Consider the following 17,552-nt stretch of genomic DNA (forward strand, 5'->3'; position numbering starts at 1 on the left):
TTTTTCCGACAGAGATCAATGAGATTCTTGATTAGTGCGGGTGTCAGGGGTTACGGGCAGAAGGCAGGAGAATGGGGTTGGGAGGGAGAGAGATCGATCAGCCGCGATTGAATGGCGGAGTAGAGAGTAGAGTTAGAGACACAGCGTGGAAACAATAGACAACAGACAATAGGTGCAGGAGGAGGCCATTCGGCCCTTCGAGCCAGCACCGCCATTCAATGTGATCATGGCTGATCATTCTCAATCAGTACTCCGTTCCTGCCTTCTCCCCGTACCCCCTGACTCCGCTATCCTTAAGAGCTCTATCCAGCTCTCTCTTGAATGCATTCAGAGAATTGGCCTCCACTGCCCTCTGAGGCAGAGAATTCCACAGATTCACAACTCTCTGACTGAAAAAGTTTTCTTCATCTCCGTTCTAAATGGCCTACCCCTTATTTTTAAACTGTGTGGCCCCTGGTTCTGGACTCCCCCAACATCGGGAACATGTTTCCTGCCTCTAACGTGTCCAACCCCTTAATAATCTTTTACGTTTTGATAAGATCCACTCTCATCCTTCTAAATTCCAGTGTATACAAGCCCAGTCGCTCCAGTCTTTCAACATATGACAGTCCCGCCATTCCAGGAATTAACCTAGTAAACCTACGCTGCACGCCCTCAATAGCAAGAATATCCTTCCTCAAATTTGGAGACCAAAACTGCACACAGTACTCCAGGTGCGGTCTCACTAGGGCCCTGTACAACTGCAGACAGTACTCCAGGTGCGGTCTCACTAGGGCCCTGTACAACTGCACACAGTACTCCAGGTGCGGTCTCACTAGGGCCCTGTACAACTGCACACAGTACTCCAGGTGTGGTCTCACTAGGGCCCTGTACAACTGCACACAGTACTCCAGGTGCGGTCTCACTAGGGCCCTTTCGGCCCACCGGGTCAGCGCTGACCAGCGATCCCTGCACACGAACACTATCCCACACCCATTAGGTACATTTTATATACTTACCAAGCCAATTAACCTACAAACATGCACGTCTTTGGAGTGTGGGAGGAGACTGAAGATCTCGGAGAAAACCCACGCAGGTCACGGGGAGAACGTGCAAACTCAGTACAGACAGCGCCCGTGGTCGGGATCGAACCCGGGTCTCCGGCGCTGTGAGGCAGCAGCTCTACCCGCTGCGCCACCGTGCCGTCCTGCATTGTATTTAACAAGCAGCTCCATAGGATTTAGTTGGGCTTGTGACGTGAGTTGGGTGGACATTGATTTTTGTATTCAATGCCAGCACTAAGGGTCGATACAAGTCTGCGTTTGTAGTAACATCGATTGACTTGCTCACAGATTTTTGCTCAATTGCAGTGTGCATTGAGTTTTTTAGTTTTAGAGATACAGCGAGGAAACAGGCCCTTTTGCCCCACCGAGACCGCGCCGCCCAGCGATCCCCGCACACTAACACTATCCTACACACACACACACACACACACACACACACACACACACACACACACACACACACACACCCCACACACATGCACACACACACACACACACACACACACACTCACACACACACACCCCACACACACACACACACACACCCACATACACACACCCCACACACACACACACACACACACACACACACACACACACACACACAGACATACACATGTACACACGCACACACACACACACACACACACACACACTCACACACACACACCCCACACACACACACACACACACACATTTGGGACGATTTACAATTTTTAACAAAGCCAATTAACCTACAAACCCACACTTCTTTGGAGTGTGGGAGGAAACCGGAGCACCTGGAGAAAACCCACGCAGGTCACGGGGAGAACGTACAAACTCCGTACAGACTAGTGCCCGTGGTCCGGATTGAACCCGGGTCTCCGGCGCTGTGAGGCAGCGGCTCTACCCGCTGCGCCACTGTCAATGAGTTGGGATTTCAATACCTGAATCCAGTGCCTTAAACACTGTGAACCACTTTGGACTATCTGTCGTCTTGTAAACCTCGAGCTGATCCCCTCATAAGGTCATTAGTGATAGGAGCAGAATTAGGCCATTCGGCCCATCAAGTCTACTCTGCCATTCAATCACGGCTGATCTATCTCTCCCACCCAACCCCATTCTCCTGCCTTCTCCCCATAACCCCTGACACCCGCACTGAACAAGAATCTATCTATCTCTGCCTTAACAATATCCACTGACTTGTGGCCTCCACAGCCGTCTGTGGCAAAGAATCCGGGTGCCATCCCGACTACGGGCGCCGTCTGTACGGAGTTTGTACGTTCTCCCCGTGACCTGCGTGGGTTTTCTCCGAGATCTTCGGTTTCCTCCCACACTCCAAAGACGTGCGGGTTTGTGGGTTAATTGGCTTGGGTGCATGTGTGTAAATTGTCCCTAATGTGTGTGTAGGAAGGTGTTAGTGCGCGGGGATCGCTGGTCGGCGCGGACTCGGTGGGCCGAAGGGCCTGTTTCCGTGCTGTATCTCTACACTAAGTGGGATATGACAGTCCCGCCATCTTGGGGATTAACTTTGAAAAAATCTCGTTCGCTAGGAGACACATTTAAATCCACAAACTCTCAAGAGTCTTAAGAATGTTTCTAAGCTGACCCAAAATGCCAGGCCTACGGGCTTGGCAAGTGCTAAAGCTTTTAATCTCCTCGTTTGGCATTGGCGTACACAAAGGTAGGAGAAAGGCTTCCTCCATTTAATCTCCTTTAACCCACACGTTCGCCTCTCCCCTCCCCAGCTTTCCATTCAGTTTAGTTTTCGTTTTGGAGATGCAGCGCGGAAACAGGTCCTTCGGCCCACCGGGTCCGCGCCGCCCAGCGATCCCCGCAAACTAACACTATCCCACACACACACACACACTAGGGACAATTTTTACATTTACACCAAGCCAATTAGTCCTATAAATCCGCACGTCTTTGGAGTGTGGGAGGAAACCGAAGATCTCGGAGAAAACCCACGCAGGTCACGGGGAGAACGTACAAACTCCGTACAGACGGCGCCCGTAGTCGGGATGGAACCCGCGTTTACGACGCTGTTAGTCGGCAACTCTACCGCTGCGCCACCGTGACCGCCCTCGAGGGAGGGAGGGAGAGAGCGGGGCGAGGAGAGAGAGAGGGGAGAGGGGCGAGGAGAGAGAGAGGGGGGGCGAGGAGAGAGAGGGGAGAGGAGAGAGAGGGGGCAAGGAGAGAGAGAGGGGAGAGGAGAGAGAGAGGGGAGAGGAGAGAGGGGGCAAGGAGAGAGAGAGGGGGAGGGTGGGGGGGGGAAAACGGGAGGGGGTGGGAGAGAGGGAGGAAGAGACGGAGTGGGCGAAGAAGAGAGAGGGGAGAGAGGAGAGAGTGGGGGGGGAGAGAGGGTGGAAGAGAGAGAGAGATGGGGAAGGAGAGAGAGGGGGCAAGGTGAGAGAGATGGGAGAGAGTGAGGGGGGAGCGGGAGGGTGGGGGGGAGAGAGGGAGGAAGAGAGAGCGTGGGCGAAGAAGAGAGAGGGGAGAGGAGAGATAGAGGAGAGAGTGGGGGGGAGAGGGAGAGGGGAGAGTAGAGAGAGGGGGAAGGAGAGAGAGCAGAGAGGAGAGAGAGGGGGAAGGAGAGAGGGTGGGCAAAGAAGAGAGAGGGGAGGGGAGAGAGGGGAGAGGAGAGAGAGGGGTGGAAGGAGAGGGAAAACACACTAGTTCAATCTCATCCCAGTTACGCGTCCTAAACTACAGACCCGCGCGTCTTTGGAGTGTGGGAGGAAACCGGGGCGCCCGGAGAAAACCCACGCAGGTCACGGGGAGAGCGTGCAAACTCCGCACAGACAGCGCCCGCGGTCAGGATGGAACCCGGGTCTCTGGCGCCGTGAAGCAGCAGCTCTACCCGCTGTGCCACCGCGCCGCCCTTAAAGCCTTTGACGTTTGCAGCCCCCTTGTCCCGATATCTAAAGGGGGGTGGGGCTCCTTTGCCTTCTGGCTTCTCTTCACACCCACTATCCTCACCTTTGGACACCCCTGTGCGTGGGGGAGAGGGTGGGGGGGGGGGGGGGGGGGAGAGGGTGGGGGGGGCTGAGGATGTCCTGGTTGGGTTTGGCCACTGGGCCTGGCCAAGATGGCCGTCCGCGAGCCGCGGCGCCAGGCGGAAGAGGGGCTCTGCCCGCATCCTTTTCCGGGGTTAGACAATAGACAACAGGTGCAGGAGGAGGCCATTCGGCCCTTCGAGCCTGTACGCACCGCCATTCAATGTGATCATGGCTGATCATTCTCAATCAGTACCCCGTTCCTGCCTTCTCCCCGTACCCCCTGACTCCGCTATCCTTAAGAGCTCTATCTAGCTCTCTCTTGAATGCATTCAGAGAATTGGCCGCCACTGCCTTCTGAGGCAGAGAATTCCACAGATTCACAACTCTCTGACTGAAAAGGTTTTTCCTCATCTCCGTTCTACATGGCCTACCCCTTATTCTTAAACTGTGGCCCCTTGTTCTGGACTCCCCCAACATTGGGAACATGTTTCCTGCCTCTAACGTGACCAACCCCTTAATAATCTTATACGTTTCGATAAGATCCCCTCTCATCCTTCTAAATTCTAGTGTATACAAGCCTAGTCGCTCCAGCCTTTCAACATACGACAGTCCCGCCATTCCGGGAATTAACCTAGTAAACCTACGCTGCACGCCCTCAATAGCAAGAATATCCTTCCTCAAATTTGGAGACCAAAACTGCACACAGTACACCAGGTGCGGTCTCACTAGGGCCCTGTACAACTGCACACAGTACTCCAGGTGCGGTCTCACTAGGGCCCTGTACAACTGCACACAGTACTCCAGGTGCGGTCTCACTAGGGCCCTGTACAACTGCACACAGTACTCCAGGTGCGGTCTCACTAGGGCCCTGTACAACTGCACACAGTACTCCAGGTGCGGTCTCACTAGGGCCCTGTACAACTGCACACAGTACTCCAGGTGCGGTCTCACTAGGGCCCTGTACAACTGCACACAGTACTCCAGGTGCGGTCTCACTAGGGCCCTGTACAACTGCACACAGTACTCCAGGTGCGGTCTCACTAGGGCCCTGTACAACTGCACACAGTACTCCAGGTGCGGTCTCACTAGGGCCCTGTACAACTGCACACAGTACTCCAGGTGCGGTCTCACTAGGGCCCTGTACAACTGCACACAGTACTCCAGGTGCGGTCTCACTAGGGCCCTGTACAACTGCACACAGTACTCCAGGTGCGGTCTCACTAGGGCCCTGTACAACTGCACACAGTACTCCAGGTGCGGTCTCACTAGGGCCCTGTACAACTGCACACAGTACTCCAGGTGCGGTCTCACTAGGGCCCTGTACAATTGCACACAGTACTCCAGGTGCGGTCTCACCAGGGCCCCGGTACAACTGCACACAGTACTCCAGGTGCGGTCTCACCAGGGCCCGGTACAACTGCACACAGTACTCCAGGTGCGGTCTCACTAGGGCCCTGTACAACTGCACACAGTACTCCAGGTGCGGTCTCACTAGGGCCCTGTACAACTCCACACAGTACTCCAGGTGCGGTCTCACTAGGGCCCTGTACAACTGCACACAGTACTCCAGGTGCGGTCTCACTAGGGCCTTGTACAACTGCACACAGTACTCCAGGTGCGGTCTCACCGGGGCCCTGTACAACTGCACACAGCACTCCAGGTGCGGTCTCACTAGGGCCCTGTACAACTGCACACAGTACTCCAGGTGCGGTCTCACTAGGGCCCTGTACAACTGCACACAGTACTCCAGGTGCGGTCTCACCAGGGCCCTGTACAACTGCACACAGTACTCCAGGTGCGGTCTCACTAGGGCCCTGTACAACTGTACACAGTACTCCAGGTGCGGTCTCACTAGGGCCCTGTACAACTGCAGAAGGACCTCGTTGCTCACCAGGGACTCATTTAATTTACTGTATTAATTTATTGTTTGTGTTAAAAAAAAAAATACTATTCTGATTGGAGTTTTAGCACAATCCGCACTTTCATTTCACTGCACGTCTTGTATATGTGTGTGACAAATATACTTGACTTGACTAGATTTGACAAGGATTGTACGGTAGTTCATGGAGTATATCTGTTCATCCTGTATTGTGATGGTGGGTTCCATTTTGTTTTATGGTATTGTAAATATTATTTTTGATAATCGAATATTTTTTTGGTGTGTGTATATATATATATACACATATATTAAAAAATAGCCTTTGACGTTTCCAATCAGGCTAGTGAAAGATTCTGGCTGGTCGACACTGTCCAAGCTTCAAGTCAAGCCAGGTCAATTTTATTTGTATAGCAAATAAATTTTAAACACAACCCACGTTGACCAAAGTGCTGTACATCAGTGCAGGTACTAAAAAAAGAACGTACAATAGCACACGAAACCTAATACAATACAATACAATACAATATATCTTTATTGTCATTGTACCCAGGGGTACAACGAGATTGGGAATGCGCCTCCCATACGATGCACTAATTTAGGTAATTTAGACAGCAGCAACCCAACGAAACGAACAGTTGTAACAGTTTTGGACAGGGTAAAGTGCAAGTTGATCTATGCGTTGTGGCCATCCGGCTCAGCAGGACCGGTTCATAGCAGCTATGGCCCTGGGGATGAAGCTGTTCCTGAGTCTGGAGGTGCGGGCATAGAAGGCCTTGTATCGTCTGCCCGATGGAAGGAGTTCGAACAGACTGTTGCAGGGGTGTGAAGAGTCTTTGTGGATGCTGGTGGCTTTTCTGAGGCATCGTGTGTTGTAGATGCCCTCCAAGTCTGGTAGCTGTGTTCCGATGGCCCTCTGAGCTCTATGGACTACCCGCTGTAGAGCTTTCCTTTCTGCCTCCGTGCAGCTGAGGTACCACACAGGGATTCCATGCGTTAGGATGCTCTCTATGGTGCAGCGGTAGAAGGTCTTCAGCAGCTGTTGGGGTAGACCAGACTTTTTCAGTGTTCTTAAGTAGAACAGTCTTTGTTGTGCCTTCTTGACCAGTGCAGCAGTGTTATTGGACCATGTTAGGTCCTCCGAAATGTGAGTGCCCAGAAACTTGAAGCTGGACACTCTCTCCACACTGACCCCATTGATAGAGATCGGGGCATATTCCCCGTTATGTGACCTACGGAAGTTGATGATCAGCTCCTTGGTCTTGGTGGTATTTAGGGACAGGTTGTTATCCGAGCACCAGTCCGCCAGGTTCTGCACCTCCGCTCTATAGTTTGTTTCATCCCCGTTGGTGATCAGCCCGATCACCGTTGTGTCATCTGCAAACTTGACAATGGTGTTGGTGTCGAATGCAGGAACACAGTCGTGTGTGAAGAGGGAGTAGAGCATGGGGCTCAGAACACAGCCCTGTGGTGTGCCGGTACTCAGGGTGATAGTGGAGGACAGGTGCGGGCCCATTCTCACTGCCTGCGGTCGTTCCAGCAGGAAGTCCAGGATCCAGTCACATAATGACGAGCTAAGGCCTAGCTGGTGGAGTTTGGTGATGAGCTTGGTGGGGATGACCGTAAACAATTAATAACACAGACGTAAACAATTTAGAAGGATGAGAGGGGATCTTATCGAAACATATATAAGATTATTAAGGGGTTGGACACGTTAGAGGCAGGAAACATGTTCCCAATGTTGGGGGAGTCCAGAACAAGGGGCCACAGTTTAAGAATAAGGGGTAGGCCATTTAGCACTGAGATGAGGAAAAACATGTTCAGACAGAGAGTTGTGAATCTGTGGAATTCTCTGCCTCAGAAGGCAGTGGAGGCCAATTCTCTGGATGCTTTCAAGAGAGAGCTGGATAGAGCTCTTAAGGATAGCGGAGTCAGGGGGTATGGGGAGAAGGCAGGAACGGGGTACTGATTGAGAATGATCAGCCATGATCACATTGAATGGCGGTGCTGGCTCGAAGGACCGAATGGCCTCCTCCTACACCTATTGTCTATTGTCTATTGTTTACAGTTTACAGCGCCTCTCAGAGGGCTAGAAAAAACACTAGGGAGTAGAAGTAGGTTTTGAGCCTGGACTTAAAGGAGTCGATGGAGGGGGCAGTTCTAATGGGGAGTGGGATACAGTCACCCCTGAGCTTAAGCCTAGACCGTGGGACAGTCAGTAGCCCCAAGTCAATAGACAATAGACAATAGGTGCAAGAGGAGGCCATTCGGCCCTTCGATCCATCACTGCCATTCAATGTAAGAAAACAACGGCAAATGCTGGTACAAATCGAAGGTATTTATTTCCCAAAATGCTGGAGTAACTCAGCGGGTCAGGCAGCATCTCAGGAGAGAAGGAATGGGTGACGTTTCGGGTCGAGACCCTTCTTCAGACTGATCCGCCATTCAACGTGATCATGGCTGATCATCCACAATCAGTGCCCCGTTCCTGCCTTCTCCCCATACCCCCTGACTCCGCTATCCTTAAGAGCTCTATCTAGCTCTCTCTTGAATGCATTCAGAGAATTGGCCTCCACTGCCTTCTGAGACAGAGAATTCCACAGATTCACAACTCTCTGACTGAATAAGGTTTTTCCTCATCTCCGTTCTAAATGGCCTTACCCCTTATTCTTAAACTGTGTGTGGCCCCTGGTTCTGGACTCCCCCAACTTTGGGAACATGTTCCCTGCCTCTAACGTGTCCAACCCCTTAATAATCTTATACGTTTCGATAAGTTGGCCGACCTGAGGGACCTGGAGATAGAGTGTTGGGTTAGAAGATGTTTGATATGGGGGAGGGCAAGCCCGTTTAGGGCTTTGTATGTGAACAGGAGGAGCTTGAAGTTGATTCTAGACCGTACTGGGAGCCAGTGGAGAGGGGCCAGAATCGGGGTGATGTGGTCCCTTTTACGGGTACCCGTCAGGAGTCGCGCTGCGGCGTTTTGGACCAATTGCAGGCCAAATACAATACAATACAATACAATACAATACATCTTTATTGTCATTGTACAGGGGTACAACGAGATTGGGAATGCGCCTCCCATACGATGCAATAAATAAATTAATTTAAACAACAAACAACCCAATGAAACAAATTGTAACAGTTTTTAAGACAGAATAAAGTGCAAGTAGGTCTGTGCCGGTTCACTGTGCGATGTGACCATCCGGCTCAGCAGGACCGGTTCATGGCAGCTATGGCCCTGGGGATGAAGCTGTTCCTGAGTCTGGAGGTGCGGGCGTAGAAGGCCTTGTATCGTCTGCCCGATGGAAGGAGATTGTTGCAGGGGTGTGAAGAGTCTTTGTGGATGCTGGTGGCTTTTCTGAGGCATCGTGTGTTGTAGATGCCCTCCAAGACTGGTAGCTGTGTTCCGATGGTCCTCTGAGCTCTATGGACTACCCGCTGAAGAGCTCTCCTCACTGCCTCCGTGCAGCTGATGCCATGTGTTAGGATGCTCTCTATGGTGCAGCGGTAGAAGGTCGTCAGCAGCTGTTGGGGTAGACCAGACTTCTTCAGTGTTCTCAGGTAGAACAGTCGTTGCTGTGCCTTCTTGACCAGCGCAGCAGTGTTATTGGACCATGTTAGGTCCTCTGAAATGTGAGTGTTGAGGGAGTTGCAGTAGTCTAGACGGGAGGAGATAAATGCGTGGATGATTGTCGTCAAATTGGAGGAATGGTTTGATTTTGGCTATGGTACGAAGCTGGCTTTCACCACAGCGTTGGCCTGTGTGACCACTGAGTTGTCCGTCCTTCATCGCCAGGCCTGTCCGCGTCTGTGCAGCCTCTCCTGGGAGTCCGGTGTCATGGATGGCTGGAGGCGCTGAAGAATGGCGGAGGAGTTTATCGACCAGGTGTCCCAGGACCCACAGACGCCCCTCAGCCCGAGCGACCTGCAGCTGGGCGAGGATGAGGTGGACCACTTCATGTGGCAGGAGGGCCCAGGTGAGCGTCTCCCCGACCGCCAAGCTCGGGGTTCAGTTGAAACAGGCCCCGCGGCCCACCGAATCCGCGCCGACCTGTGATCCCCGCACGCTAACACTACCCCACGCACACACACGCAAACACACTGGGCACGATTTTACCGATGCCAATTAACCCACAATCCTGCACATCTTTGGAGTGCGGGAGGAAACCGGAGCGCCCGGAGAAAACCCACGCAGGCCGCGGGAAGAACGTACAAGCAGCACCCGTGGTCAGGATCGAACCGGGTCTCCGGCGCTGCGAGGCAGCGACTCTACCGCTGCTCCACCGTGCTGTGCAGTTTAAGCACATGTTAATGTTCTACGAGCAGAATTAGGCCGTTCGGCCCATCGAGTCTATTCCACCATTCAAACAATAGACAATAGACGATAGACAACAGGTGCAGGAGGAGGCCATTTTGGTTCGGCCCTTCGAGCCTGTACGCACCGCCATTCAATGTGATCATGGCTGATCATTCTCAATCAGTACCCCGTTCCTGCCTTCTCCCCATACCCCCTGACTCCGCTATCCTTAAGAGCTCTATCTAGCTCTCTCTTGAATGCATTCAGAGAATTGGCCTCCACTGCCTTCTGAGGCAGAGAATTCCACAGATTCACAACTCTCTGACTGAAAAAGTTTTTCCTCATCTCCGTTCTAAATGGCCGACCCCTTATTCTTCGCTGCCTGGTCTATCTCTCCCTCCCAACCCCATTCTCCTGCCTTCTCCCCATAACCCCTGACACCCGCACTGATCAAGAATCTTATCAATCCCCACCGTACAAAATATCAAATGACTTGGCCTCTACTGCCGTCCGTCTTCCTCAATGAAGGTGCGGCACGGTGGCGCAGCGGCCGTCGGAGTCCCGGAGACCCGGGTTCGATCCCGACTACGGGCGCTGTCTGTACGGAGTTTGTACGTTCTCCCCGTGACCTGCGTGGGTTTTCTCCGAGATCTTCGTTTCCTCCCACACTCCAAAGACGTGCGGGTTTATGGGTTAATTAGCTTGGTGTAAATGTAAAAATTGTCCCTAGTGTGTGTGTGGGATAGTGTTAATGTGCGGGGATCGCTGGTCGGCGGGGACCCGGTGGGCCGAAGGGCCTGTTTCCGTGCTGTATCTCCAAACTAAACTAAAACTGCCCCCTAGTGGCGGACGAGAAAGCGGGACAAACACAGAACTAGTCCGAACCGGCGATCAATGGTCATAAGTTCACAAGCTCTTGGAGCAGAATTAGGCCATTCGGCCCATCAAGTCTACTCCGCCATTCAATCGTGGCTGATCTATCTCTCCATCCCAACCCCATTCTCCTGCCTTCTCCCCGTAACCCCTGACACCCGCACTAATCAAGAATCTATCAATCTCTGCCTTAAAAATACCCACTGACTTGTGGCCTCCACAGCCGTCTGTGGCAAAGAATCCCACAGATTCACCACCCTCTGACTGGAGAAATCCCTCCTCATCTCCTTCCTAAAAGAACGTCCTTTAATTCTTGAGACTGTGCCCTCTGGTCCTAGACTCTCCCACTAGACTCTTCCAATGCCATTCAATGTGATCATGGCTGATCATTCTCAATCAGTACCCCGTTCCTGCCTTCTCCCCATACCCCCTGACTCCGCTATCCTTAAGAGCTCTATCTCGCTCTCTCTTGAAAGCATTCAGAGAATTGGCCTCCACTGCTTTCTGGGGCAGAGAATTCCACAGATTCACAACACTCTGGGTGAAAAGTTTTTCCTCATCTCAGTCCTAAATGGCCTACCCCTTATTCTTAAACCTGGTTCTGGACTCCCCCAACATGGGGAACATTTTTCGTGCATCTAGCCTGGGCCAATCCTTTAAGAATTTGATATGTTTCAATAAGATCCCCTCTCATCCTTCTAAACTCCAGTGAATATAAGCCCAGTCGACCCATTCTTTCATCATATGACAGTCCCGCCACTAGGAGTTGCCAACTGTCCCGTATTAGCCGGGACATCCCGTATATTGGGCTAAAAAGGTTTGCCCATACGGGACCGCCCTTGTCCCGTATTAGGCCCGGACACTGTAGGCCCGGACACTGTAGGCCCGAACACTGTAGGCCCGGACACTGTTGGCCCGAACACTGTAGGCCCCGACACTGTAGGCCCGGACACTGTAGGCCCCGACACTGTAGGCCCGGACACTGTAGGCCCGGACACTGTAGGCCCGGACACTGGAGGTCCGGACACTGTAGGCCCGGACACTGTAGGCCCGGACACTGTTAGCCCAGACACTGTAGGCCCCGACACTGTAGGCCCGGACACTGTAGGCCCGGACACTGTAGGCCCGGACACAGTAGGCCCGGACGCTGTTGGCCCGGACACTGTAGGCCCCGACACTGTAGGCCCGGACACTGTAGGCCCGGACACTGTAGGCCCGGACACTGGAGGTCCGGACACTGTAGGCCCGGACACTGTAGGCCCGGACACTGTTAGCCCGGACAATGTAGGCCCCGACACTGTAGGCCCGGACACTGTAGGCCCGGACACTGTAGGCCCGGACACAGTAGGCCCGGACGCTGCAAGCCCGGGCAGTGTAGGCCCGGACACTATAGGCCCGGACACTGTAGGCCCTGAGGTCCGGGCGCCGCCTAATGGAGGTTGCTTAGCAACCCGCCTCCCAGCCTGGGCGGCCGCCATTGCTGGAGCGGGAGCACGTGGCCGCTGGCTGGGTGAGGTCACGTGGGGCGCGGGGCGGTGACGTCACCTTTTGTCCCTTATTTGGGAGTGGGGAAGTTGGCAACCCGACCCGCCACCCCGGGGGTTAACCTGGTGAACGTTGTCTATCTCTGCCTCGCTTGTTATTTTTTCCGCGTTCTCTTTCAGACGAGCTGCCCAGCCCCTTCCTGTTGGTCTACAACATCAAACCATTCAAAGACCGCAACCGTCACGTCTTCCTGAAGGGGGTCCCCATCTCTGTCCATGTGGAGAGTATCGAAAGGCATCTTCGAGGCTTCAAGGTAGGACCTCCTAGTGCCCACAACTACCTTCCTTCACGATACAGTTGCACAGTTGTTCGTAAGCTCCAGGAGCAGAATTGGGCCATTCGGCCCATCAATCTTCTCCTGACTGAATAGAAGACTCCAGTGTTAGTTTTCAGTTTAGAGACAAAGTGTGTGTGCGTGTGTGTGTGTGTGTGTGTGTGTGTGTATGTATATGTGTGTGTGTATGTATGTGTGTGTGTGTGTGTATGTGTGTGTATGCATAAGTGTGTGTATGTATATGTGTTTGTGTATATGTATGTGTGTGTTTGTATATGTGTGTGTGTGTGTGTGTGTGTGTATGTAAGCGTGTTTATATGTGTGTGTGTATATGTGTGTGTATGCATAAGTGTGTGTATATGTGTGTGTGTAGGTATACATGTGTGTGTGTATGTGTGTGTCTGTGTGTATACATGTGTATATGCGTGTATGTATATGTATGTGTGTGTGTGTGTGTGTATGTATGTATAGAGAGATAGAGAGATAGAGAGATAGAGAGATAGAGAGATAGATAGAGAGATAGATTTGTATGTGTGTGTATGTATATAACACATTTGCTGAAGTTGGTTTTTCTCGTATATGACATTGTTTACAGTGTACTCTGTTTACATATTCTGTCGTGCTGCTGTAAGTGAGAAGCCCATTGTACTGCCTAGGACATATGGCAATAAAACGCTCATGAACTCTCGAACCTTGAAACCAGGTTTGGTCATAGCGTGCAATAACACCCGCCCCCCCTTGTCCTCTCGCCTCGCTCCCCCCTCAGGTTCGGCCCAGCACGGTTTATCTGATGAGGATAACTCATGGCGACTTCACCTGGACCCTCAAGAAGAAGTTCAAGCATTTTGAAGAACTCCACAGGGACCTGTTGAAGCACAAGTTCAAACTCCGCGTCATCCGACCTTGGACCAGGTGGGTCACTCCTAGGGGTTGCCAACTGTCCCGTATTAGCCGGGACAGCCCGTGTTTTGGGCTAAATTGGTTTGTCCCATACTGGACCGCCCTTGTCCCGTATTAGGCCCAGGGGGCACTGTAGGCCCGGACAGTGTAGGCCCGGACGCTGTAGGCCCGGACAGTGTAGGTCCGGACAGTGTAGGCCCGGACAGTGTAGGCCCGGACACTGTAGGCCCGGACAGTGTAGGCCCGGACAGTGTAGGCCCGGACACTGTAGGCCCCGGACGCTGTAGGCCCCGACAGTGTAGGCCCCGAACGCTGTAGGCCCAGACAGTGTAGGCCCGGACAGTGTAGGCCCGGATGCTGTAGGCCCGGACAATGTAGGCCCGGACAGTGTAAGCCTGGATGGTGTAGGCCCGGACAATGTAGGCCCGGACAGTGTAAGCCCGGATGGTGTAGGCCCGGACAGTGTAGGCCCGGACAGTGTAGTCCCGGACAGTGTAGTCCTGGACACTGTAGGCCCGGAGGCCAAGGCGCCACCTAACGGAGGTTGCAAAGCAACTCGCCTCCTGGCCCGGGTGGCCGCCATTGGTGGAGCGGGGTCACGTGGGGCGCGGGGCGGTGATGTCACCTTTTGTCCCTTATTTGGGAGTGAGAAAGTTGGCAACCCTAGTCACTTCTCCCAGAGTTTATAGGTTCACAGATCAAAAGAGCAGAAGTAGGCCATTCGGCCCATCAAGTGCACTCCGCCATTCAGTCATGGCTGATCTATCTCTCCCTCCCAACCTCATTCTCCTGCCACCGTGCGGCACCTGTTCCTGGCATTGAAGGAGTTAAAGGAAGTGGGGAGAGGACAGGAGAACGGGAACTGATATTGAGGATCAGCCCCCGAACAGCATCGTGCTCAATGGGCAGAATGGCCACTCTCCGATCCAACTCGATGGGCCGAAGGGCCTGTTTCAGCGCTGTATCTCTAAACCAAACTAAACTCAACTCAACAGTAGTTCTATCCCACATAACGTGAACTGTCCTTAGTGTGTGTGGGATAGCGTTAGTGTACGGGGATCGCTGGTCGGCGCGGACCCGGTGGGCCGAAGGGCCTGTTTCCGCGCTGTATCTCCACAACTAAAACTAAAACTGATTGTACATGGAATCAGTTGGCGGGGGAAGGGAAGAACGGCCACGGTGGCGCAGCGGTAGAGTTGCCGCCTTACAGCGAATGCAGCGCCGGAGACCCGGGTTCCATCCCGACTACGGGCGCCGTCTGTACGGAGTTTGTACGTTCTCCCCGTGACCTGCGTGGGTTTTCTCCGAGATCTTCGGTTTCCTCCCACACTCCAAAGATGTGCGGGTTTGTAGGTTAATTGGCTTGGTGTTAATGTAAAAAATTGTCCCTAGTGTGTGTAGGATAGTGTTAGCGTGCGGGGATCGCTGGTCGGCGCGGACCCGGTGGGCCGAAGGGCCTGTTTCCGCGCTGTATCTCTAAACTAAACTAAATAAACACTTCAATAGTTCTATCCTACACAATGTGAATTGTCCCTAGTGTGTGTGGGATAGTGTTAGTGTACAGGGTATTTATTCACAAAATGCTGGAGTAACTCAGCAGGTCAGGCAGCATCTCAGGAGAGAAGGAATTAGTGTACGGGATGATCGCTGGTCGGCGCGGACCCGATGGGCCGAAGGGCCTGTTTCTGCAGAGCGTCTCTGAAACTAAAACTGATTGTACGTGGAATCAGTCAGCGGGGGAAGAGAGGAGGGGCAGCAGTCCGTGAGGCCATTCGCTCAGTCTCCGTCTCTAACCTCTCTCTCCAGACTAGCAGTGCCGACGGGACTGAGGAGGGAGTCGCAGGTTGCCATGGCGATGCCGGCCCTCCCACACCAGCCTGAGTGGGCCTCCATGAGACAGGCGTCCAGCAAGCAGGTGAGCGATTGAGATTCGTGTCCATTGTTGTCACATGAGCTGAGGTACAGTGAAAAGCTTCGCTGTCCAAACAGATCAGGTAATACCGTACATAGAAACATAGAAAATAGGAGCAGGAGGAGGCCATTCGGCCCTTCGAGCCTGTACGCTCCGCCATTCATTGTGATCACGGCTGATCGTCCACAATCAGTAACCCGTACCTGCCTTCTCCCCATATCCCTTGATTCCACTAGCCCCCTAGAGCTCTATCTAACTCTCTCTTAAATTCATCCAGTGATTCGGCCTCCACTGCCCTCTGTGGCAGAGAATTCCACAAATTCACAACTCTCTGGGTGAAAAAGTTTCTTCTCATCTCAGTTTTAAATGGCCTCCCCTTTATTCCTAGACTGTGTGTGTGGCCCCTGGTTCTGGACTCCCCCAACATTGGGAACAATTTTTCCTGCATCTAGCTTGTCCAGTCCTTTTATAATTTTATACGCTTCTATAAGATCCCCTCTCATCCTTCTAAACTCCAGTGAATACAAGCCCAGTCTTTCCAATCTGTCCCGCCAACCCGGGGATTAACCTGGTGAACCTACGCTGCACTGCCTCGATAGCAAGGACGTCCGTCCTCAAATTAGGAAACCAAAACTGCACACAGTACTCCAGGTGCGGTCTCACCAGAGCCCTGTACAACTGCAGAAGGACCTCTTTACTCCGATACTCGAATCCTCTAAGCAGAGGTGTTGAGCGAAACGATCGCCGAGCCTGCGCTCGGTCTCGCCGATGTACGGGAGTCCACACCTGGAGAAGCGGATACAGTAGATGAGGTTGGAGGAGGTGCAGGTGAACCTCTGCCTCACCTGGAAGGACTGTTTGGGTCCTTGGATGGAGCCGAGGGGGGAGGTAAAGGGACAGGTGTTGCATCTCCTGCGGTTGCAGGTGGAAGGTACCTGGGGATGGGGTGGTTTGGGGTGGGGGGGGAACCAACGACTAAAAAGGCACACCCACGCCTCTACTTCCATAGAAGGCTCAGGAAGTTGGGCGTCTCCCGAACAACTCTCACCAACTTCCACAGATGTGCCATAGAGAGTATTTCATCGGGACGCATCACAGATCGGTTTGGGAACAGCTCCATCCGAGACCCGCAAGAAACCGCAGAGAATTGTGCGCACAGCCCAGACCATCACACACAAACCAACCTCCCTTCCACCGACTCCATCTACACCTCACGCTGCCTCGGCAAGGCCAGCAGCATCATCAAGGACCAGTCTCACCCCCGGCCACTCCCTCTTCTCCCCTCTCCCATCGGGGCAAGAGGTACAGAAGTGTGGAAACGCACACCTCCAGATTCAGGGGCAGTTTCTTCCCGGCTGTTATCAGGCAACTGAACCATCCCACCACAACCAGAGAGCAGTGCTGAACTACTATCTACCTCATTGGTGACCCTCGGACTATCCTCGATCGGACTTTGCTGGCTTTCCCTTGCACTAAACGTTATTCCCTTATCGTGTATCTGTACACTGTGGACGGCTCGATTGTAATCGTGTCTTGTCTTTCCGCTGACTGGTTAGCACGCAACAGAAGCTTTTCACTGTACCTCGGTACACGGGACAACGAACTGAACTGAAAATTCCGCTCCTATCACTTATGAACTTATGAACTACAGGAAATACACCGATCAGCCAAAACATTATGACCACTGACAGGTGAAGTGAATAACATTGATTATCTTGTTACAATGGCACCTGTCAAGGGGTGGGATATATTATGCAGCAAGTGAACGGTCAGTTCTTGAAGTTGACGTGTTGGATGCAGGAGAAATGGGCAGGAGTAAAGACCTGAGCCACTTTGACAAGGGCCAAATTGTCA

The 17,552-nt window shown here is 52.8% G+C and overlaps 1 protein-coding gene across 1 annotated transcript in view; it reads left to right on the forward strand.

Annotated features, from left to right (window-relative positions):
- LOC144609733 (phospholipase D2-like) overlaps nt 1–17,552 on the forward strand; it is a 94,344-nt gene that overhangs the window by 20,898 nt on the left and 55,894 nt on the right. The window contains 4 exon segments of the mRNA XM_078428242.1: nt 9,694–9,874; nt 12,732–12,865; nt 13,653–13,798; nt 15,593–15,701. Of these exon segments, the coding sequence (XP_078284368.1) occupies nt 9,760–9,874; nt 12,732–12,865; nt 13,653–13,798; nt 15,593–15,701 (504 nt within the window). The 5' untranslated portion in view covers nt 9,694–9,759.

The sequence above is a fragment of the Rhinoraja longicauda genome, chromosome 34 (assembly GCF_053455715.1).
Source record: "Rhinoraja longicauda isolate Sanriku21f chromosome 34, sRhiLon1.1, whole genome shotgun sequence".
Classification (NCBI taxonomy): Eukaryota; Metazoa; Chordata; class Chondrichthyes; order Rajiformes; family Arhynchobatidae; genus Rhinoraja; species Rhinoraja longicauda.